Source organism: Silene latifolia, chromosome 1, assembly GCF_048544455.1.
Source record: "Silene latifolia isolate original U9 population chromosome 1, ASM4854445v1, whole genome shotgun sequence".
In the NCBI taxonomy this organism is placed as follows: Eukaryota; Viridiplantae; Streptophyta; class Magnoliopsida; order Caryophyllales; family Caryophyllaceae; genus Silene; species Silene latifolia.
In genome coordinates this window covers 6780963-6804655 of record NC_133526.1, presented here as the reverse complement: position 1 = coordinate 6804655, position 23693 = coordinate 6780963, and the positions used below count along the sequence as shown (strand labels likewise).

The 23693-nt window shown below is 37.7% G+C and overlaps 5 protein-coding genes across 13 annotated transcripts; 2 read left to right on the top strand and 3 right to left on the bottom strand.

Moving 5' to 3' along the window:
• The first annotated feature begins 182 nt into the window (after positions 1–182).
• On the top strand, positions 183–7739 carry LOC141595422 (uncharacterized). Of its 7 annotated transcripts, none has more exons than XM_074415412.1 (7): positions 183–2734; positions 2847–2921; positions 3326–3392; positions 4426–4497; positions 4999–5427; positions 6628–6746; positions 7199–7739. In XM_074415412.1, exon 1 carries the CDS (start codon positions 294–296, stop codon positions 2367–2369), a length of 2076 nt encoding a protein of 691 aa, XP_074271513.1. In that variant the 5' UTR covers positions 183–293; the 3' UTR covers positions 2370–2734; positions 2847–2921; positions 3326–3392; positions 4426–4497; positions 4999–5427; positions 6628–6746; positions 7199–7739. The 7 variants fall into 7 exon arrangements, with proteins under 7 accessions (XP_074271513.1, XP_074271507.1, XP_074271505.1 ...); XM_074415406.1 differs by having other exon boundaries at positions 3317–3392; XM_074415404.1 differs by lacking the exon at positions 4426–4497.
• LOC141595447 (uncharacterized) lies at positions 6338–7542 on the bottom strand. The gene is made up of 2 exons (XM_074415417.1): positions 7201–7542; positions 6338–7004 (listed from the first exon to the last, which is right to left on the bottom strand). Exons 1-2 carry the CDS (start codon positions 7540–7542, stop codon positions 6561–6563), a joined length of 786 nt encoding a protein of 261 aa, XP_074271518.1. The 3' UTR covers positions 6338–6560.
• A 698-nt stretch (positions 7740–8437) lies between the features above and the next one.
• LOC141595413 (protein NRT1/ PTR FAMILY 8.1-like) lies at positions 8438–13600 on the bottom strand. 2 transcript variants are annotated; one of them, XM_074415383.1, is made up of 5 exons: positions 13268–13600; positions 10922–11061; positions 10464–10681; positions 9833–10383; positions 8438–9637 (listed from the first exon to the last, which is right to left on the bottom strand). In XM_074415383.1, exons 2-5 carry the CDS (start codon positions 11037–11039, stop codon positions 8806–8808), a joined length of 1719 nt encoding a protein of 572 aa, XP_074271484.1. In that variant the 5' UTR covers positions 11040–11061; positions 13268–13600; the 3' UTR covers positions 8438–8805. The 2 variants fall into 2 exon arrangements, with proteins under 2 accessions (XP_074271484.1, XP_074271481.1); XM_074415380.1 differs by having other exon boundaries at positions 10922–11081; positions 13268–13496.
• Positions 13601–16061: 2461 nt separating this feature from the next.
• LOC141595401 (protein NRT1/ PTR FAMILY 8.1-like) lies at positions 16062–19187 on the bottom strand. 2 transcript variants are annotated; one of them, XM_074415372.1, is made up of 5 exons: positions 19101–19187; positions 18777–18939; positions 18473–18690; positions 17401–17951; positions 16062–17092 (listed from the first exon to the last, which is right to left on the bottom strand). In XM_074415372.1, the coding sequence occupies exons 2-5, from the start codon at positions 18895–18897 to the stop codon at positions 16261–16263; spliced, it is 1722 nt and encodes a 573-aa protein (XP_074271473.1). In that variant the 5' UTR covers positions 18898–18939; positions 19101–19187; the 3' UTR covers positions 16062–16260. The 2 variants fall into 2 exon arrangements, with proteins under 2 accessions (XP_074271473.1, XP_074271468.1); XM_074415367.1 differs by lacking the exon at positions 19101–19187 and having other exon boundaries at positions 18777–19059.
• A 675-nt stretch (positions 19188–19862) lies between these two features.
• LOC141595337 (laccase-4-like) lies at positions 19863–23270 on the top strand. The gene is made up of 6 exons (XM_074415301.1): positions 19863–20046; positions 20154–20305; positions 21206–21450; positions 21574–21702; positions 21795–22730; positions 22884–23270. Exons 1-6 carry the CDS (start codon positions 19957–19959, stop codon positions 23012–23014), a joined length of 1683 nt encoding a protein of 560 aa, XP_074271402.1. The 5' UTR covers positions 19863–19956; the 3' UTR covers positions 23015–23270.
• Positions 23271–23693: the final 423 nt, after the last annotated feature.

The following is a 23693-nucleotide window of genomic DNA, read 5'->3' as shown; positions in this document are numbered from 1 at the left end:
ATGAGGTGAATAAAAGTTGAAACTAAGCCGAAAAGAACAGAGCCACATACAAACTCCGGACGCATTTCAAATTAGGCAAGTCGGATCGATCCATGTCTCGAACCAGTCTTATCGAACTAGGTCATTAGTCTCGTGGACTCAATTTTTTTTGCTGGGCTTCTATGCCCAACAAACATTTTTCATAACCCAACAAATCACAACGGTACTAAACACATTCCCTCCAACACATTCATCCATGGTTGTTCAATGTCATCCTTCAAAAATTCACACAAATTCATCAATCAAAATATCAAATGACACAACTTCCTCCAAATCTTTCACCCAGAAAGCTTCTCAAGCTTCTCAAATCACAACCCAACATAAAACTCGCACTTTCGCTCTTCGATTCCGCAACCAATCTTCCCAATTACACCCACAATGAGAACGTTTACCACCACATTCTTCGCCGTCTTTCCGATCCTAATCTTGTCAAGCAAGTTCATCGTATCGTAAATTTGATACAAACCCAGAAATGTATCTGTTCAGAAGATGTTGCATTGACTGTACTCAAGGCTTATACTAAGAATTATATGGTTGAGCAAGCTTTAGATGTTTTTAAGCGAATGCCGGTCATTTTCGGGTGTGAACCCGGTATACGGTCTTATAATTCTATGTTTAATTGTTATGTGCAGGTGAATCAGTGGGAAAAGGCTGAATCTTTTTTAAAGTATTTTCAGACATTGGGTGTTATGCCTGATTTGGAGACTTATAATATATTGATTAAGGTTTCGTGTCGTAAAGGGCAGTTTACGAAGGCGAGGAAGGTGTTGGATTGTATGTGGAATGAAGGGTTGTGTCCTGATGTTTATAGTTATGGTACTTTGATTAGTGGGTATGTGAAATGTGGGAAATTGGGGGATGCATATAAGGTGTTTGTTGAAATGTCTGAGAGAGGTGTTGCGCCTGATGTCGTTTGTTATAATGTTTTGATTGATGGGTATTTTAAATTAGGAGATGTTGAGAAGGGTAAAGAGGTTTTTGATATGTTGGTGAGGGATCCGGCTGTTTATCCTAATGTGGTTACTTATAATGTTATGATTAATGGGTTGCTTAAATGCGGGAATGTTAGCGAAAGTTTGGAGTTTTGGCGGCGCATGAACTTGAATGATCAAAAGTTGGATGTGTTTACTTATAGTAGTTTGATTAATGGATTGTGTAAAGCTGGGAATGTTTGTGAGGGTTCAAAGGTTTATGCATCGATGATGGAGAATGGTATTTTACCAGATGCTGTTACGTGTAATGTAATGCTTGATGGATATTGCAAAGCGGGGATGATTGATGATGCTTACAAGTTATGGCAGTTTATGAGGAAAGAGGACCGCTGTAATACTGTTAGTTTCAATATATTTATCAGGGGTTTGTTTGAAAGCAAAAAGGTGAATGAAGCAGTGTCCATTTGGGATTCACTGTCTGAGAGCAGCTGTAATGCTGATTCCACTACTTTTGGGGTGCTGATGCACGGATTGTGTAGATTTGGACACCTGAACAAAGCATTAGCGATCTTCAGAACTGCAGTGGATGGAGGTAAAGTAGATAATTACGTATATTCTTCATTAGTTAATGGATTATGTAAGAATGGACTGCTGGATGATGCTGTTAGTATCCTAGATACAGTGAGTAATGTCGAAAATAGTTTAAATTCATATGTTTTCAATGCCGTAATAAGTGGGTATGTAGGAGCATCTAAAATTGAGAAGGCCACTGGAACTTTTAGATCAATGGTCGATAAGGGTTGTCTGCCTACTCTTGTAACGTATAACACCCTGATAAATGGTTTATGCAAAGCAGAAAAATTTGAAGTTGCTTATGTATATATAAAGGAAATGCTAGAAAAAGGTCTTAAGCCAGATGTAATTACATACAGCTTGTTGATAGACGGCCTTTGTCGAAGCGGAAAGATGAAAAAGGCACTTCAGTTGTGGTGCCATGTTCTTGAAAATGGTCTCAAGCCTGATGTTATCATGCATAATATCATAATTCACGGACTTTGCTCTGCCTGTAGAGTTGACGAAGCAATGAAGTTATTCTCAAATATGAGGCATATAGGTTGCCTGCCAAATCTTGTAACTCACAATACACTTATGGAAGGGCTTTTTAAAGTTGGAGCGTTTGAAACGGCAGAAGCCATCTGGGGCTGCATTTTGAAAAGGGGGTTCCATCCTGATATTATCTCATATAACATAGTGTTGCATGCATTATGTTCTCGGAATAAAATTGCAGATTCCATGGGTTTTTTACATAATGCCATTAGTAGAGGAGTGATACCATCTGTTGCTACGTGGAATATTCTTGTGAGAGCTGTTACTTGTAATGGGATCCCAGTGTTTTGAATGTAGGCTATAAAACCGGTCTTGCTGGTTCATGGTTTCTGTGGGAGGGTCTGGTTTATAAATATCTGTGGGATAATCAAATTCCCCGACTGAATGTGTCATTACCAGCGGTTTGCTATCCAATCTTTATGCGAGATATCTGTGAATTGGACGCTGTGCGTAATATCGGTGGTTGTGCGACCTATACTGCCTTAAAAATGCAGTTTCAATAACCTTCAAAACCTTGATAAGTTGATCATGATTCAGTTTTGCAGATGATATTTATAAAATGATCAGCATAATATTTTGTCATTCATTTTGAGTTAACCTTAATATGAATTTTCACCTTCCAAGGGAGCTTTGCGTTTGAGAAGTTCTCTTTTCAGGCATGTGGCAGTTCTAGTTTTTCCTTTTCTTTTTTATGTGCAGTTGTTAGTTATCCATCTCCGTGATGCTAATTTCATGATATTTTGCTCTTCTCCGTTGTACTGTCCGTAGATGGAGTACACTACTTGAATTTCTTACCACTGATATGAGCATTCCTTGCACTGAAAGACTTGCCTTAAATTGAAGGTGAGCTATGGAGAAGATTATCTACTTATTTTTCCTAAAGTCGTTCACTCGGTTGTGACTGTCAGTGGCTCAGTGCCTGATTCTGCATTGTAAAACGCTTCAGAAGTATATTGTTAGTTTGTTACAATAATTATTTGTCACACTTCACATGAAGAACACTTTCAATATTAAAACAAATTTTGTATTCATCATTTGATCTGCTTAGAGGGATTATGTTCTGATACCCAAGTTAAGCTAGATTATGTCCTACTGTCACTAAGACTAACCAAAATAATAGCATCAACGTAACATTTTTTGCGACTTCCATCTTTTGCATCATTTCTTAGTATCTGAAACATTGAAATTTGTACGTTTTGACTTTAGTCTGTTACTTACAACATTACATTTCATTGAAGGGTCTGCAGGTAAATTGTACAACAGACGGCTGTCCACTATCTTTGATGAGCTTTAGCATCAACATCTGGCTCTGTGGTAAGCCTGGGCTTTTTTTTTTTTAAATTTTTTTTTTATTAAGTTTGAACAGGTGTTAATAAGTATTTGTTATGCTGTTCTCATATGCACGCCTCTGTTATTTTATGAGATAATCTGAAAAGTTTGCTGTTGAAATTGGAGTTCCTGGCAGTGGAGAACCAATTTCTGAAAATGAATTCAGGGCAAGTAAAGATTGTCTGGTTTTATTGTTAATCTATAAATTGTGGTTGGTATTCAATACTGCAAACAAATTACCATTATCAGAATTTTCTCTGACATTAATATCTTGTAACTTACATTCGGACACCTAAATGGTCTTTCTTATTGAATTCCACTCTCTATATCCATGCATACCACATCTTCATACCCCTCAAGATTAGCTACTCACCATTGTGATGACTAGTTTGAGAGATTGCGGAGCAGAAAGTTGTAAGACTGCTCTCATTCTTCCATGCGTGTTTCACAAAGATACTGCTCTGTGTAACCTGAAGCATCGATTATGTATAGGTTGGTGGTTCCAAATATATCACCAAATTATGGAGCGATGCAATAGTAAGCTAGCATGAGATATCAAGCCTAAGGGATGAGCAATACTTGGGTCTATTAATCTTGCTACATAATCTAATCTAATCAGCACTGAATGCCACATTGCTTCAGTGTCGGGTTAAAATATTACATGAAAATTGCACTTTTCACGTTTTTTTCCCCAATCCAGTTGTCCTTTCCCTTCAGATCTTGCGTAATTTGCCACGGTATTTTCTCTGTTTAGCTTTAGGTTTTAGCAAAGTATCCTGTTTTGTTCAATCTTTTGGTTTGGAGCACGTGTTGGACACATGCACTCTTGTCAGTGCTTTGGATACAACATTTTTTGTGAATTTTTTTGATGTTCTGGGTTCTAATAAGAGGTATAGTTGAGTCCTATCCCATTGAAGATTCGAAAAAATGTCATTTCAAGATGCCACACATGACCAAACTTGAGTGTTGAAGTAACATCCTTCTTCTGACACACTGATATTCCTATCTTTGTTTGCAGGAAACCAATACATAGAATAATGAAACTAGAGAGAAGGGGAAAAGTTTAGACAAGATAATAGTAAAAAAGCAAGTAAGAAGATTATACTTTGACTTACACAACACAAAATTGAAATTAAGAAGATAATAGTGGGATAGAGGGAGTAGTTGTGAATCCTTGATTGATGCTAATTGCCGGTCGTTACTCTTCTATTGAGATGTGACTTGCGAGTGCTCTATTTAAATATTTTGTTAATTTCTAGGTGTTTCATCACATTCCTGCATACTCTCAAGCATCGATCATGTTTCTTGAAATCATGGTTTTGTTGGTTTCAGAAATATCTACAAAACTGAAACGATGCAAAAGAAAGAGCATGAGTATTATGCCTAAGGGATGAAGAACACTTAGGTTTATTAATCATGCTACATTCTATATACTGATTTCTACATTGCTGTATGCAGCTATTTGAGTTGAAATCTTACTTAAATGCCGCACTTGTTTTCATTTTCTTACTTCAACGGTTCAACCTTTCCCTCACATTGTCACAATTGTGTGGGTCGGGATTCGCTCATTCAAACCATGTGTGTTTCACAGTGGTACTGCACTACATAACCTGAAGCATCCATTATGAGAAGGTTTGGTGGTTCCGGCATACCACCAAATTGAAAAATGATGGAAAAGTAACTAGCGTGACATATCAAGCCTAAGGGATGAGCAATACTTGGGTCTATTAATCATGCTACATAATAAATTTAATCGGAATAAAGCAAAATGGCTCACTAAGGTGGCTGCTCTTCTTTCTCTTGTGAAGTAGTGGTCCTTCGATGCAGTTCTCGACGCAATTTCCATCTTGGGTCATTCGGAAACAGCCTCTTTGTGTTGCTAACACAAGGGTAAGGCTGCGTACATCCGACCCCCCCTTACCCCGCAATTTGCGGGAGCCTTTGAGGCACTGGGGTAATGTTGTTGTTGTTGTTGTTGGTAATCACTTGAATTTCACTTTATCACAGAATTGAGTTAAAGGTATTACACAAAAGTTAACTGTTTCACATCGTTTTTCATTTTTCCCCCCTCAGCTTTCAGATCCTGCCTAACTTACCCTTGTAGACTTTCTCTATTGAGCTTTGTTTTTTGGCAACAGATCCTAATCTTTTTATTCTTTTGGTTTCGAGCAAGTATCGGACACGCTTGCACTTTTATCTGTGTGTTGAATACAACTTTTTGTGTGAATTTTTTCCCTGTTAGTTTTTGCTTTAAGATGGAAGTTAGTTCCTCAGTTGTTGAAAGACGTGTTATGGGGGCATTACATCAAGAAGATAATACAAAAGGAGTAGTTGTAAATCCTTCATGCTAATTGCTCCTTAATGCTCTTCTATATAGATATGACTTGTGAGCCCACTCTCTTAGAATATTTTAGTCATTTGTACGAGTTTCATAGCGTCCCTGCGTATACTCAAGCATCGATTAAACGTTCATGGTTTTGTTGGTTCCAGAAATATCAACAAAACTGAAACGATGCAAAAGCAAGGTAGCATGAGCTATCAAGCCTAAGGGATGAGGAACACTTGGGTCTATTAATCATGCTACATTTCATTTACTGATTTCTACACTGCTATGTGCAGCTAAGAAATCTTATCTAATCTGCTGCACTTGTTTTCACTCTTTTACATCTTACTTTCTTTCACCTTGATCACGGTCCTGTGGTTCTGGATTAATTGTCCATACTGGAATGGAGTTAGTTAGCAAACTAGACCACCATAGTGCTTTGTATTAGAACCCAGAAGTGCCCTACAATTTGAACCTGTTCCCCAAACAGTGTTTGTGATGTTAATTGCTGGTCATTTGTTACGTAATACGTTGCCTTATACTGCGATGTAAGTGCATTGTCTGAATAGTTTGCTCATATATACGAGATTCATAGCGTCATTGCATATTTTGAAGCATCGATCACGTGTCTTGAATTCATGGTTTTGTTGGTTCAAGAAATATCACCAAAACTGAAAAACGATGCAAAAACAAGCTAGCATGACATATCAAGCCTAAGGGATGAGCTACACTTAGGTCTATTAATCATGCTACATTCCACATTTACTGAATTCCATGTTTCTATATTAATCTATTTGCGTTGCAGTCTTACGTAAATGCTGTACTTGTTTTCACTCTTTTCTATCTTCCTTTCCTTCACCTTGACCCTCACTCTCAGTCAACATCTTCTGCTCGTAGATCAGCTGAGTTATCAGTCCTACAAATATGGCAGCGAGAACACCTACCTTCCGCCAGTCTACTGAAGGAGAGAGATACGAATCAGCAAGACCAACAAAGACAATGCCAGTCAACGCAAGGTAAACGTTTCTCCTGGTTTTAGACCCTGCACTTTGTTTAGTAACATCCATTATCTTTTTAGCCTCCTCCTTTGCTTTTGCCATTTCAACAGCTGGTTTATTATCTCCTAGACTTTGAAAGAAAAGACCTTCATTTCGGCCACTTTCGACTTCACCTTCAAAATCTGACAATTCTTTGTCTGTCTTTTCAATCTCTTCTTTGCTCATATCTGACAATTCTTCTAATTCCTGCATCCTGGCTTCCATATTCTCCATTATCTGCTTATCACATGATGAACAAATACCATCTAAGTATAAACTATAGTCCATACCCGTTTACCCGTTAACCCATCAACCCATTAACTTTAAAAAACAATATTGAGCAGTCTCATCATAATATTATATCATGAAACAGTCTCATATGAGAATTTGCGAATTTTGAAAACATAATGAAGAATTAAGTTGATGGGCAGACCCGAGCACTGGCTTCATCAAGATCTTTAAGCGCATTTTCACCAATAGCATCTATCTCAGCACTGGCTTCCTCAGCAAACTGGGTCAAATAAGCAGAACGCTCGTCCAAGTAATCAGTTAGCCGGTACTTCTGAGTTTGAAGCATTGCTATTTTGGCCAGTAACTCCTGCTTTTCGCGGTCCCCTTCAGGAGGGGAAGTCTCTGAGTTCGAATCATTCGATGTGGACCTACAGACAGACAGAGTGCAAAGCTTTCCTGAACTTCTCGTGTCGAATGTCGAGTACTGAGGACTTCCGGTGGCGTTCAACTTGAACCCGGTTTGGATAATCTTTATAGTGATCATATTGTGGAACTTATGAGGCTTTTCTTAGTTTTCTTGAACAAAGAGGAGAAGATGCAACAGTGGAGTAAGTTAAAAGCATGTATTTACAATTGGGGGTCTTTGGACCTCTCACTTGGGTGCTTCAATGTTATCCTGTTAAGGTCTTAGGGACAAGAATGTCTTTTTCTAGTTTCTTATCGTAAACAAAGTCATTTGTTTGTTAATTTTGTTTTGCTTTGTTTGCATTTACAAACTGGCAAGTGGCAAATGACACATTTTTAGGAAAGAAAATTAAGTTAATTTCTTAAAATAGGATAATTGGTTTCATTTTTTCGGATGAGGGGGGAGAGTGAAAGCCACATTTACTTTTAACCCATCCGAAGCCCTACTACCATATATACCTACTACCTCCTTCCAGGGACGATTTTAGGATTCTAATAATGGGGGTTCGAGTTTTGACCGACATGTTTTCCGCCGTAAAAGTGTGAATAGTTCAAATATCACTTTCAACCCGAAATTTTACTTTCCTGAATTTTGTTTGAACTTATTCAGTTTTTTTTTTGGTACAAAACTTATTCATCACGTGTATGTTTTCCACCTTATTGACAGAGGTTAGTATCAAATTTTACCCTTAATGGCTTTATTTATCCTTATTGAGATTTGAGTTCATTCATGGCCTCTATCCATCTCTCTTTAAAATCTAAACCACCTCGACATAGAGCCGTAGATGACACACAAGTGTCGACCACGATGGTATCACAACATTTTAATTGGAGATAGTACATCTGATGTATATTCCTTTTTCTCCCATCCTTGGCCACCGTCTCAACGGATAAGGGTTTTTAGGGTTGTGTTATGCATGCCGATGCTGCAACCACATTATCACCAAAAGAAATTCCTACATACAAACTATAATACCCGGAACCACTTACACAATATATTTAGGTACATTTTCATTTCCCATAATACAGTAAAAAATTTACTACCACAGACTACACCTTTTAGACAGTTTTCCTGAAGGCGGTAAATAAAGAAATTTGATCTCTTCCTTGCCTGTTACTGAGTATAACCTAACACTGCAGAAGAACTAACACTTGATGTTTTTACCAAGGTGCCTCACACAATCAACACTTACTCCATACTACTACCTCTGTCACGATCATTTGTTTACGTGTTCTTATCCATTGTGAGAGGTATTCTAATCACAGAGAATAAAAAAGTAAACAAATAATCGAGACGGAAAGAGAGTATGTTTATTAAGCACACAACATAACATGGGGAACCTCACTTAGCTACTCCTGTAACCTTCTTGTATGTGTACCACTTAGAAATCCAGAGATACACAAGAAAGTTGGCCACACTGAGAATAGCCAAAAGCCAAAAGAAGTAATCGAGGTGGCCTCTATTGAGGTTATCTGGGATCCAACCTAGTTTTCCGTCTCTTGTGCTTATGTCTGTGACTATTGTCACAAGTAATGAGCTCAGGTAGTTTCCCAAAGCTACAGTTGTGAGCGATAGAGCCGAGCACAGGCTTCTCATTGCATCAGGAGCCTGCGCATAGAAGAATTCAAGTTGTCCGATAAATGTGAACACTTCAGCACACCCAATGAGGAAATACTGAGGGACTTGCCAGAATATCGACAGGGGGATTGTTTTTAAGTCGTAGTAATTGTGCTTCTTTACCATGTCTAGCCTTACGACTTCTAAGATACCGGCTGTAACCATGGAAAAGATTGAAATGACCAGCCCGATTCCCATTCTTTGAAGCTGACTAAAACCACGCTCATGGCCAGTTAGTTTTGAAAAGACCGGAATGATCATAAGGTCATATACTGGGGTCCAGAAGATGACACTAAGAGTGTCGAAAAGTGAGAGTGAGGCTGACGGGATTGTGAACTTTGGCCCTATGTGTTGGTCTAAAGTGTTCCCTTGCAAAACAAACATGGTGCTCATTTGACTATAGACGGTCGCAAAAATGATCCCAGTTGCCCAAACAGGAAGCAACCTGACTAGGGCTTTGAGCTCTTCGACTTGTGTTATGGTGCAAAGCCTCCATGGGTTTGGCGTTCCCTTGATGTCGTCAGTGTCAATTGGCACAGCAGCTTTGTCGAAACATCTGGGAATTGAAAAAAATTCAGAATTAGTGAACTTTATGGTTTTTAACTTGCTACTAGTCTACTACTGGTATAAAGTGCAGAATGCTCTGATTAATTAATCTTTTCCTGATATTTTCTACTACTGGTATAAAGTGTCATAATAGCGGAGCACTGGAGCTCTCAAGAAATGCGATTAATTAGCAGTATAGACAAACCTCATATTACGCGTATGCTCCATCTTGCGACTTCCTTCAATGCTTGATTCCTCGTCAGCTGTCTCGTACAGAAGGCTTTTGTCCTCGGGAACTCTTACCTTAATTTTTCTAAACATTGCAACCAGCACCTGAGCAATCCGGGTCAAAGGACTCCCTCCCGGCTTCTGGAACCTATACAACCGGGATCCAGAAAAGAAGGACACGACAGCAAAAGCCATGGCTGCAGCTGGGATGCCAAATCCCAATCCCCAACTTACATTTGTTTGGACCCACACCAGCACTGTAGAAGCAACTAGAGCACCCACATTGATCGAAAAGTAAAACCAATTAAAGAAGGAGCTTTTCTTTTTCCTTTCTTTGTCATCAGTTTCATCAAATTGATCAGCTCCAAATGATGAGACACATGGCTTAATTCCGCCAGTTCCAAGCGCAACCAAGTAGAGAGAGAGAAATGTGACTGCAATTTGTGGTGTTGTTGGGTGACATCCGTCTGCACTGCATGATGGCTTTAGTCCATTCACTGAGGCACTCAGTGTTAATAGAACCATTCCCTGCAACATACATCAACCTTGAATAATTACGTCAAAAAAATCAGGAAAAGTGAAGTTGAAAGGATCAGGTGGAAACTCACGACAACATAAATCATCGAGAAAATGGCAATAACCCAAAATCTACCCCAATAGGCATCAGCTAAAAAGGCTCCAAGTAAAGGCAAGATATAACAGGTCCCTGACCAGTTGTTTACGTTCTTAGCCGCGGTAGCATTGCCTTGATGCAGACGAGTAATGAAATAGTTCACGAGATTTGTACTCATTCCATAGTAGGCCAACCTCTCGCAACATTCATTTCCTGATAAAACAATAACACACTCAAGAATTTAGGTAACAAAGAAACACACAGCCATGAACTGCAATTGTGATATAATGAGCTTCACAACTGACATGTCTATATATGTTCATCATTACCATAACTGACATGTCTGTTTAGGGCTAATGCTTAAAATGAGGCTGAGGGCAGAGCGTAAGGTACTTCTCCGATAATATAACTTAATGCTACTAAATACTAATGTAATGAAGAAAAGAGGTATACCAAGAATAAATGCGCAAGCCCTCCAGTTTCCAGTTTTTTTCTTGTCAGCAGGATTCCCTCGGAAATCCACTGTTCCATCCATCACAACCGAGTCATCTGCTTTTTGAGCTGTTTCCATTCTGCAGTGCTTTTCTCTGGCTCTACCGTTTAGACAGGAAACCTTCAGCAATTCATAAATCAGACGTTCGTGATCACACAAACACAGTTATATGGAAATACTCGGTTCTGAACCAAAGAAAATAACTTATCAGTGTCTACAGCTAAGTTTATAATGAGATTCATCTGTATCACAAAGCTGATCACGGACTAGAAATCTAAAAAGGTGAAACACAAGAACCGCGAAAAGCCAAAAACAAAACATCTTTACCTAATTGTACTGAAATTAAGCTGAAATAGTAGTATTCCTTAATACTTGCAGGAAAAGAATGTCTAACTTTCTGATGTTGAATGATAACAAACAGACATAAGACAGTCTGCTATTTAAGTCCCACAATGTTGTACATGATTGTTTATTTTTCTTAATACGGTGAGGTAATCAAAACCCGGAAAAACTATATACTATACTATTCCGTATCTTCTACGCATTGGCCGAAGAGCATCATCAGCATTAAACATACATGAGAAGTACCCAATGAAAAGCGAACACTTGTTGAGTCGAGTCGTTCACATGGGTTACTTTTAATATAGAAGATTAGATAAATCCTGATTCCTTAATAGATTAATGTTATTTTCCATAGATGATATCTAAGGGAATCTAAACAAATAATTGGGATTCAATTCAAATGTAAGTCTGTAACAATGATAGTAGAGTTTTCTTAGAAAAAGCAATGATGCTACTTGCTACACATTTGTGTGCTGTTTGTTAGAGTCAACACTTGATGAGTCTTCCATACAATACAAGTCCATGTGAACACAAATTAGTTTCCCACGGTTTGCGTAAGTTGACCAAATTGGTCACCCAACTAAATCCAATAATGATGTGTTCGTCACAACGACCTTAACCCGGTGCCTTAAGAGACATACGTATAACAGAATACATCAAGTCTCTCTTGTAATACCCATGTAGTTAGATAAGACAAAACAGATTGCTACTCCCTAGGCATTCGGCTTTTGTCTTATCTACCCCACATGGGTAATACTTGAGCCGTCATAAGCTTGCGACGGATATGTCAGTCACAAATGAGAATTTGTGACCAGAATAAGAGGTCGGTTGTGAGTATTTGTTTTCTTTGTAAGGGGTTATATTAAATGAAGCTAAACAAATGATTAGGACGGAGAGAATGTATCACTAAAATGGATAATAACTCAATCCCACGTCACCAAAATAGAATTACCGAAACTTTAGAGCACTAAAGTGGAATTAGAAAAACCGATAATACAAAGATTAATAATTGACTTAGAAAAGAATGCAATGGAATCTCATTAGCTAAGACAGTAAATCACTGGAACTTGATTATGGAGTATTGATTTTAGGACAATGACATGCCTTTATGTGCGATCCATCATTTTAATAGACCCTACATGTGTGAGAGATCACGAGGACTTAGTATCACACTATTCACTAGTAGTAGTGCCAAATCATTTTCCTTAATTTTATTTTTGGTATATGAGTTTCGAGCCGATATTTGTGACTATTAGATTCACCAAAATAGAATTATCGAAATTTTAAAACACTAAAGTGAAATTAGTCTATGTGTAAGAAAATATTCCATTATACATTATACCCCTTCCGACCCGCAATGACAAGTAAAACGTAAATAAATACGAAATATATGAGACACCAATAAATCGAATACCTTGCTGTCAAAAAAAAATAAAAATAAAAATGAATAGAATATCTAAACAAATGACAAGGAGAGTAATAATACACATGACTTAATAATTGACTTATACTACCTCCATAGCAGACCAATGGTAACACTTACCTAATACAGCGATACCACACTAATGGTAAAATTCCTTATTTAGCTCACAACATTACCAAGTTATCCTTATACCTTTTTAATATTTACACAAAATGTCACTACATACTCCACCTATTAACCCACAATTACATACCCCACCTATTTTTTTCCCTCTTTACACGTGCTTTTTAACCTCTTTTCTGGATTCTCATTAGATAAGAATATAAAATACGGGTATCATTGAAAAGTTGAGAGTCCAACTCAAGCATAGGTAAGGTCGTAAGGAATCAAAATTAACAAAAACTCAAAATAGTAGAGCAAAAAAAGTACTCATACCAGGGTGAAACTTACTAATAAGAACAAGTGTTTTATTCTTTAATGGTTTTTCGAGAACGACACTAAAAATAAACAAGTAAATGAGACGGAGGGAGTAATATAGTACCTGGTAGCTTGGGAAAGGATGGTGAATGCTCCGGTGTCAAAATCGAGGTTGGGTTAAGAAATGCAAAATTGAAGCAGAAAGTGTGGCCGGTATATATGGTATGGACGCAATTTGCCAATTTTGAAGTATTGTTTTGACTAGAATAATAATAAGGTGTAGAAGGGTATACGAGGAGAAGAGTATTTATTATTTCACAAATGGAGGATTATGAATTTATGAATTGTGAAAATGTGTGCCCACAACTTGACGATTGTTGTTGTAGTGGAGGAGTGTTGTTTTCTTGGTGATGGTAATCCCAGGAATTATCATCATTCTAATGGATGACCTACTTTTCTAAATCAAAATAATTTTCGATTCTAGTTACATGTCACTCTCACTTGCCTATGTAGGAATTAACGGCTGGCAAAAGTTGTCTTGATCCGAAAATTCTATTTCAATTGTTTTGAAGTCGGTTTGGGGAAGTACTGAATTTGGGTGAATTGAAATTGAATTGATTCAATTTAAGGTTAAATGATAATTAATAACAACTCTATTTGTTCTAACCTGAGCAGAGCTAAAATTAGTTTAGATGAATCGTAAGTTAATCCTTGGTCATCCAATATTCCAACAACCTTGATGAGATCGGTCAGAATCCATAGTTTGGTAGATAACAAATAACATAGAGTTAGTCTTATGAGAGATAGTCTCTCAAGATGTTTACGGAAAGACTATTTTACAATTTTTAGAAAAAATGGTGTCGCGGATAATAAAATAGGTATCAATCATGATTAAAGATAAAATGAGTACATTTATTACTATGTTACAATCGATAATAAAAGGGTCAAGAAAAACAAATAAATGGGTACAAAAATTGTTCTCTCAATAACTCAGTGAGACCGTCTCCTCCCAAGTTTTGGTGAATAACAAAATATTAGGAAAAAACAAAAGAGCTGGAAAATAAAATAAAAGTAGTCATTAATAGGGATGTCATTGGGGCGGGGCGGTAGTGGATATAGGTTCCCCCGTACCCGTACCCACCAAGAAAAACTCGTACCCATCCCCGCCCCACCACCCGTGGCGGGTACAATTTTCCAAAACTATCCCCTCCCCAACGGGTGGAAATATAAAACCGTACCCGCCCCGCTTACCCATTAACCCGTTACACCATAATTTTATTCTATAAATTTTTTCGTAAAAGTTGGTTTAATCATTATTAATTTCTATTTTTTTTAATTTATCTTTATAATTTTAATTTTCCACCAAATAAGTTAGTAAAAAACTTTATAAAATAGTTGTTATTATTAACATTATATCTTAATTATAACTAAATAAGATTTATAAAATTATCATAATCCTACTAGTGTTTTTAATGATTGACGGGTAGGCGGGTATTAGGTGGGTAAGATACAAAAACCATCCCCGCCCCATGACCCATGGCGGGTATAATTTTCGTACCCGCACCCGCCCCACCACCCGCCAAAGCTCTACCCATCCCCACCCCAATGGGGTGCGGCGATCTGCAGACCACCCATCCGACCCGCCCGACATCCCTAATCATTAACAAAATAAAGTAAATAAAATGTAGTCTTTTTTTTTTTTAAAAAAAAAGGTTACTTTAATTGGGTTTAACAATGTGGAATACTGAAACCACGGCTGCTTCCTCGATTGGTATTAGACGTCTATTAGTACGGAGTATAACTTTACAAAACCTAAAATTTTGTGCGAGGGATCTTTACTTTTGGATCCTATTTGTTCTAACTTAAGGTTAAACTGATAATTAATAACAACTCTATTTGTTCTAACTTAAGCAGAGCTAAAATTAGCTTAGATGAATCGTAAGTTAATCCTTGGTCATCCAATATTCCAACAACCTTGATGAGATCGGTCAGAATCCATAGTTAGGTAGATAACAAATAACAAAGAGTAAAAGAGACAGTCTCTAAAGATGTTTAGTAAGACTATTTTACAATTTCAAGAAAAAATAGTGCCGCATGCAATAAATAGGTATAAATTATGTTTAAAGATAAAATGAGTAAATTTATTAAGTAAATAGTTACGGAATTACTATGTTACAATCAATAATAAAAGGGTCACGAAAAACAAATAAATACGTATAAAAGATTGGTCTCTCAATAACTCAGTGAGAGACCATTTCCTCCCAAGTTTTGGTGAATAACAAAATATTAGGAAAAAACAAAACAGATGGAAAATAAAATAAAAGTAGACGTTAACAAAATGAAATAAATAAAAGGTAGTACTCCCTCCAATTCATCATAATGATCCCCTTTGAGATGGGCACAATACTTAAGAAAAATGAATAAAGGACAAATGTGGGTTTGTTGATAGGAGAGATAGATGAATTATTAGGAGTTAAATAAGGAGTTGTGGGGCCAAAACATTAAAGAAAGTAATAAAATAAGAGTAAAAGAGTTGTGTGGGGTTTGGTAACAGGAGAGAGGGATGAATAAAATAAGAGTAAAAGTTACCAAAAAAAGAAAGGGGAACATCACTTGAATAATCCGTTTCGGAAAATAGAGAACATTATAGCGATTATAGCGAATTGGAGGGAGTATTTGTTTTAAAAAAAAAGTTACTTTAATTGGGTTTAACTAAATCCAACTCGATCCAACATATAGATGATGAGAGCGTGAAATCGAATCATCTCGACCCGACTCAAAAAATGATATTTATTGATATAACCCAAACTCGATATAACCAAGTTAGTTACCAAATAGAAACCTCTAGTCGACACAGAGTCGTGTTTAAATTTAAAAGGGCTCAAACGCAAAACCAGACCCACACCACAACAAACTACAAGGCCCAAACTTTTCACACCTTTGAACATTGGGCTGTTGGAGAACTTTGAATGATGGTTTAACAAATACTACCAGTTACACATTAAAACCAGAATGAACACTTGATGTTTTCATCAGCAATGTGCATCACACAGACACACTAATTCTATACTATGTTTACTGAATACACAATTCTAAACACATTAAAACCTCAGTCAACTACGCCTGCGAGGCTGTGACCTTCTTGTACGTGTACCACTTAGCAATCCAGAGATACGCGAGGAAGTTGGCTACGCTGAGGACAGTCAAAAGCCAAAAGAAGTAATCAAGGTGGCCTCTATTTAAGTTATCCGGGATCCAACCTAGTTTCCCGTCCCTTGTGGTCACGTCAGTGACTATCGTCACAAGCAATGAGCTAAGGTAGTTTCCTAGAGCCATGGCTGTGAGTGATAGAGCCGAGCACAGGCTTCTCATTGCATCGGGCGCCTGGTCATAGAAGAACTCCAACTGCCCGATACATATAAACACTTCTGCACACCCAACCAGAAAATACTGTGGAATTTGCCAGAATATCGAGATGGGGATGGTTTTTAAGTCGTAGTAATTGTGTTTCTTTACCATGTCTAGCCTTACGACTTCTAATATACCGGCTGTAACCATGGAAAAGATTGAAATGAGCAGCCCGATTCCCATCCTTTGAAGCAGACTAAAACCGCGCTCATGACCTGTTAGTCTTGAAAAGGCCGGGATGATGATAAGGTCATAGACTGGGACCCAGAACATAACACTTAGAATGTCGAAAGTTAAGAGCGTTGCTGATGGGATTTTGAAATTTGGTCCTATGTGTTGGTCTAAAGTGTTTCCTTGCAAAACAAACATGGTGCTCATCTGACTATAGATGGCTGAGAAAACGATCCCAGTTGCCCAAATGGGAAGCAATCTGACTACGGCTTTGAATTCTTCAACCTGAGTTACGGTACAGAGCCTCCATGGGTTTGGCGTTCCCCTGATGTTATCACTGTCGATTGGTACTGCAGCTTTGTCGAAACATCTGAGAATCGGAAAAGCATTCAGAGTTAGTGATTTATTTTATTTTTTTGATGACCAGTGGGTTGAATCCCCCCTGGGCCCATGCATTCCCGCACCATCACATGGACCATGTAAGCCACCCCCTTCGGGGGCTACAGTGGCCAAGTGATCATCGCCCCAGCTGGTAGTCGAACCCAGGACCTCTCAACTCCTGCACTTCTGCAAGCTTCAAGGTTTAACCCGGCTACCACTGGACTAACACCACTTGGTTGAGTTAGTGATTTAGAAAATACCGAGTATAAGAGATGAAATTATTTTGAATTGGCACACCTTAATTCGTGTGTATACTCCAGCTTGCGACTTCCTTTAATGCTTGATTCCGCATCAGCTGTCTCATACAGAAGGCTTTTCTCATGGGGAACTTTGATCTTAATTTTTGTAAACGTTGCAACCAGCACCTGAGCAATACGAGTCAAGGGACTCCCTCCAGGCTTCTGGAAGCGATACAAACGGAACCCACAGAAGAAGAGCACTACAGCAATAGCCATGGCTATAGTTGGAATGCCGAAGCCCCATCCCCAACCAACATTGTTCTGGATCCACACCAACAGTGAAGAACCAAGAAGAGCACCCACGTTGCTCGTAAAGTACAACCAATTAAAGAAAGAGCTTTTCTTATTCCTTTCTTTGTCGTCTGTTTCATCGAATTGGTCAGCTCCAAATGATGAGAAACAAGGCTCATATGCACCAAATCCAAGGGCAACCAAGTAGAGAGAAATAAATGCGACTCCAATCTGCGGTGTTGTTGGGTGACAACCGTCTGCGCTGCATGATGGCTTTAGCCCATTCACTGAAGCACTCAGTGTAAACACAACCATTCCCTGCAATATGATAGATGAACCATCTCAACCAAAACCAGCCTCCTAACTATTATATTTATTCCTATTACGCCCTTTGCCCCCTCACTCGAGTGCCCATTGGGCTCCCCCTCATACCATGTGCTGAATTTCTACTTTTCGTGAGTTATTGGAGGCTGCTAGAATTTGGACCCGTGACGTGACCTCTTGGTCACATTGGCTTCGATACCATGCTTAAGGTGATAATTGAGGCCAACTATTACTCACTCTGTCCCGGTCAATTGTTGTCCTTTGGTTTTGGCACAAAGACCAAGGAAAAAGGAAAGAGTCAATTACTAAATGCAAGTGGAACAAATTAAACGTGAATGATCAAATTGTTCATCAAGTTCATTCTTAAAATAGAAAGGACAACAACTCAGTGAGACACCCAATATGGAAAAGGACAACAAATGACCGGGACAGAGGGAGTATTATATAAAACTGTGATTTATTTAACATTAACAAATCAGGAAACATGAAGTTGAAAAAGTGATTAGGAAACTCACGAGGAGATAAAGCATTGAGAAAATGGCAATAACCCGGAATTTACCCCAATAAGCATCAGCTAAAAAGGCTCCAAGTAAAGGCAAGATAAAGCATGTCCCTGACCAGTTGTTTATGTTGGTAGATGCAGTAGCATTGCCTTCATGCAGACGATCAACAAAATAGTTCACCAGATTCGTACTCATTCCACAGTTTGCCAAGCTCTCAAATAATTCACTTCCTGATACAACAATGCATGTCACACTCAAGAATTTACCTAACAAACAAACAATCAACCAACAACAACAACAAAGGCATAAGGCATACCAAGGATAAATAGGCAAGCCTTCCAGTTTCCGGTTTTTTTCCTGTCAGCCGGATTCCCATGAATATCCACAGTTCCGTACATCACAGCGACAGCGTCATCTGATATTTGAGTCGTTTCCATTCTGCAATGCTTTTCTCCAGTTCCACCACTTAGAGTCGAAACCTTAGGCCATTCATAAAACATATATTCGTGATCACACAAACACGCTTATACGGTAATAATAAGACTCATGGGGGATTAGACATTCGTGAATTGTGATCACACAAACACACTTTTGGACTAGTACGCTCCAAAGTTACAAAAAAAGAAAAATATAATCTTACTTGGTTGACTAGGCTCCAAAGGTTATGTGGTCCTCAGTCCTCACACAAACACAAACACACACTTTGGACAAGTATGTTCCATATAATGGAAGTACTACTCTCGCGATATTGACTGACCCGATAATAGTCCCGACATGAACTTGATTTAATGGAGGAAAGATATTAGCCCAACTTAAACGGACTCAAACGCGAAAGTTCTCACTTGTATGGAGGAAAGATATCACCTTAAATATGTCCGACATCTATAAAGTTGTGCCTAACTTTCTTCTTTTATTTAGGCGTGTCCAACACCTATAAAACAGGTCAAATAGCATACCACTTGTATAGATAAAACAAGTTTTTTTGCTAATATCTAAGCATCTTGTGTTTCTCTTATCCATACAAGTGGTATGTTATTCGACATGTCACAGTTACTTCCGTTTTAAATGAGAATTTGTGAATTTGTCAGTCTTTTAATATAATCAACTATCTTATCAGTTACGGATTATTATTATTATTTGGTTGGAGAGCTTGATCTTTACAAAATAATACAAATAATTTACAATATTGTTGTTGGATAAACCAAAATCTTGAAGTCAACTTCAAAAATGAAACATTCCTGAACAAAGTTGGTGTACATTTTCCGTTGGTAATATTATCTTAAAAACTAAGACATGAACGCTCCCCTTTCAATCACCTAATAAGGTAAAACGACTGTCCAGCAATGACATTCAATCCGCCATTAACATACCCTTTATAAGCTTGCGTTCGCATGTCACCTTAGTAATTACTATAACATTTACCTTACTTAAGAGCCATAATTAGCTCAAATACATTGTTAAGAAAATTAATTAGAGAGAAATTAAGCTTAGAAAAAATGGGATTAAAGGGTTTAATGATTTTGGTCTTCTTTGCATGTGTTGGTGTAACTTTAGTGGAATCACGGGTTCGCCATTACAAATTTGATGTAAGTTCATGCATCAAAATTAGTTGCTTGTTAATTAGGTTTTTGAATTTATTATATTTAAGTTTAAAACGGGTTAAGTATCTTAATAAATAATTTATCGAAAACAGATTGTAACGAAGAACTACACCCGGTTGTGCCATAGCAAGCCTATAGTTACCGTGAATGGTCGATTTCCGGGCCCCACTCTCTATGCGAGGGAAGGTGATAACGTCTTGGTGCGGGTCGTCAACCATGTCAAGTACAATGTCTCTATCCACTGGTATGATATCTTTTTTTTTTTTTTTGGCAGCTGACTGGTATGATATCTGTCCTAGTTAAATTAGCAATAATGTCATGGTAATACCTTAAAATTACGTGATAAGATAATATCCCAATTTATTGTGACTAGTCCATTTGTTAGTCATATCAATTACAAGTGTATAGCTCCTGTATTATTCTGTCGGTTAAATAAAAGTCTTAGGCCCTGTTTGGTAAACAACGGATTAATTTCAACACAAACAGATTGTAAAAATAGATTATAAATGACAGATTTTATCAGAAGGTTTGACTAGCATATTATAATTAGCAGAATTAATTTGAGTGTTTAGTAATTGGCAGAATACGATTAGTAGATTGTTAGAATTTAATTGACACCGGAATATCCAATTCATGTGAATTATTTTCCTGTATACGAATTCACATGAATTCGGAAAAGTCGTTTGGTTACGCATGCGGGAGTTGAATTCCACAGGAGTTGTGAACTACCTAAGGGGGGCTAGGTCGTTCAATTCCACCATTATGTAGGCATTCAAAACTCTTTGGAAAATTGAATGCCTACATTTTGCCAAAATATTGGCAACCAAACATCTTCCCTTTTTTACAATTCATGGGATTTTTATTTTCCCATGAATTGAAAGAGCAACCAAACAAGGCCTTAGTTTTCTTTGTAAAATGGAGAAAAATTTCTTATTTTACAATATGCTAATCAATATGCTAGGGTAAGCAAGATATTGACCCCAAATACGTTGTTTCAATATGATGTTTACAAACACTAAAATTAGCATATTGATTGATCAAACATACTAAAACCCTTTAATATGCTAAAAATTGGTCAATATGTCGTTTACAAAACAACGCCTTAATCTGAACTAAACTAAACTGAACTGCGATATTTATACAGGCACGGAATAAGACAGCTAAGAACAGGATGGGCTGATGGGCCAGCATTTGTAACACAATGTCCAATTCAGCCTGGACAAAGTTACTTGTACAATTTTACCATAACAGGGCAAAGAGGTACCCTTTTCTACCATGCACACATTTTATGGCTAAGGGCTACTGCCCATGGTGCCATTGTCATCTTGCCCAAACTCGGCGTCCCCTACCCTTTTCCGAAACCCCACAAAGAGGCCGTCGTCATACTAGGTAAGCAACGTCACTCTGTCCCTTTTTTTTTTTTTTTTTTTTTTTTTTTTTTGCATAAGCGCGTTAGAAATAATACTATTATGAAAAGTTATGTTTTGAGACGTCTAATGTTTGTCCTGGCAGCTGAATGGTGGAAATCGGATGTAGAAGCCGTAATTAACGAAGCCTTGAAGTCGGGTTTAGCACCAAATGTCTCGGATTCACATACTATAAATGGCCACCCCGGTCCCCTCTCCAATTGCCCTGGTAAAGGTACGCGATGACTTATGTCGTCTAGTAAGTGAACTGTTTCGACAATAAATATAAATAAAACCATTTTACACAAACATTATTAATCACTGCAGGGGGATTCAACCTAAAAGTCGAATGTGGGAAGACATACATGTTACGAATCATCAACGCTGCACTCAACGAAGAACTCTTCTTCAAAGTAGCAGGACACAATCTAACAGTCGTCGAAGTAGACGCTACATACGTCAAACCGTTTCAAACAAACACCATTGTCGTTGCACCGGGTCAAACTACAAATGTTCTAGTTAAAGCTAACAAAAACATTGGAAAATACTTAGTCGCTGCATCACCGTTCATGGACGCACCAATTGCAGTCGATAATAATACCGCCACAGCGACAATAAATTACAATAATACCCTTGAAGAGTCTAACTCTATTTCAACGACTTTCACTAGCATTCCTCCTAAAAATGCCACCCCTGTTGCTAATACTTTCCTTGACTCGCTTCGTGCACTTAACTCGGAAAATTACCCTGCTAGGGTCCCTTTGAAAATCGACCATCATTTACTTTTTACCGTTGGTCTAGGGGTTAATCCTTGTCCGAGTTGTAAACAAGGAAATGGGAGTCGGGTTGTGGCTAGTATTAACAATGTCACCTTTGTTATGCCTAAAATCGCGTTACTTCAAGCACATTATTTCAACATTAGCGGAGTTTATACTGACGATTTCCCAAAGAACCCGCCACATGTTTATAATTTCACGGGGTCAGGACCGAAAAACTTGCAAACAAATAATGGTACTAAGGTTTATAGGTTAACATACAATGCAACTGTACAACTGGTTTTGCAAGATACTGGAATAATATCTCCTGAAAACCATCCTATCCATCTTCACGGGTTTAATTTCTTCGCGGTTGGTAGAGGTCTAGGGAATTATAACCCGAATAAGGACCCTAAGAAGTTTAATCTTGTTGATCCCGTCGAGAGGAATACAATTGGTGTCCCTTCTGGTGGTTGGATTGCAATTAGATTCCGAGCTGATAATCCAGGTAAATTAATTTAATTTTAATATTTATAAGTACTTTCGTACAGATTTATATGAATGAAGTGATGCAGATGTTAAATAGCGTAGCTGGTAAAATCATGAGACGTGGTGCGCATGCCTGGGTATAATCTTGCTAATTTTTGGAATGATATTTTAGGTGTTTGGTTCATGCATTGTCATTTAGAAGTGCACACAACATGGGGACTAAAGATGGCATTTCTAGTAGACAATGGAAAAGGTCCGAACGAGTCGATATTACCTCCGCCGAAGGATCTTCCCAAATGCTAATACGTTTTAGTCCGTCAAATGGATGCTGGTAAACATGAAGGTTTTATATACAAGAGTCGCGAGACGACGGAGGATACCCGAAAAGGTGAATAAAATGGAAAATTAAGATCAAGGTTGAGTGTGCTATGTTGTTTGAGTAAGCAAATGGGACAGGGCAACAAGAGCTGAGTATTAGTGAACCGATATATACGGTGTCCGTTACAATGTGAACATAATACAAAATATATAATAAATACAATATCTACTATTCACCGAATATTTACATAATATATCGGTTCACTAATACTGAGAATACTTTTTTTTTTTTTTTTGGATCTTTTTCGTGGAAAAAAATTTCTGCAATTAATTTTTTTTGTTTATAATAACAAAAAAATGTAAATTATAAGAAAAGCTCAACCATTATGATTTACATGAATACTCAATTACTTTTTTTAGTGCGCATAAGAATACTCAATTACTCCTAATATATAATTTTGAAATGTACTAGTTGAAAAGTTTGGAAGAAGGGTTCGAGTGCAACCATTTCGGACTAATAAAGGGTATTACGTTTTAAAACTTAAACTGAAAGCACTAAAGATAACTAGAACAAAGGAAATAAGAGCAGGGAAACTTGGAAGACGGACTGATATGATTTAACCCGCTTTGGGTTTCTCAAAAAAAAAAAAAAAAAAAAAATGCT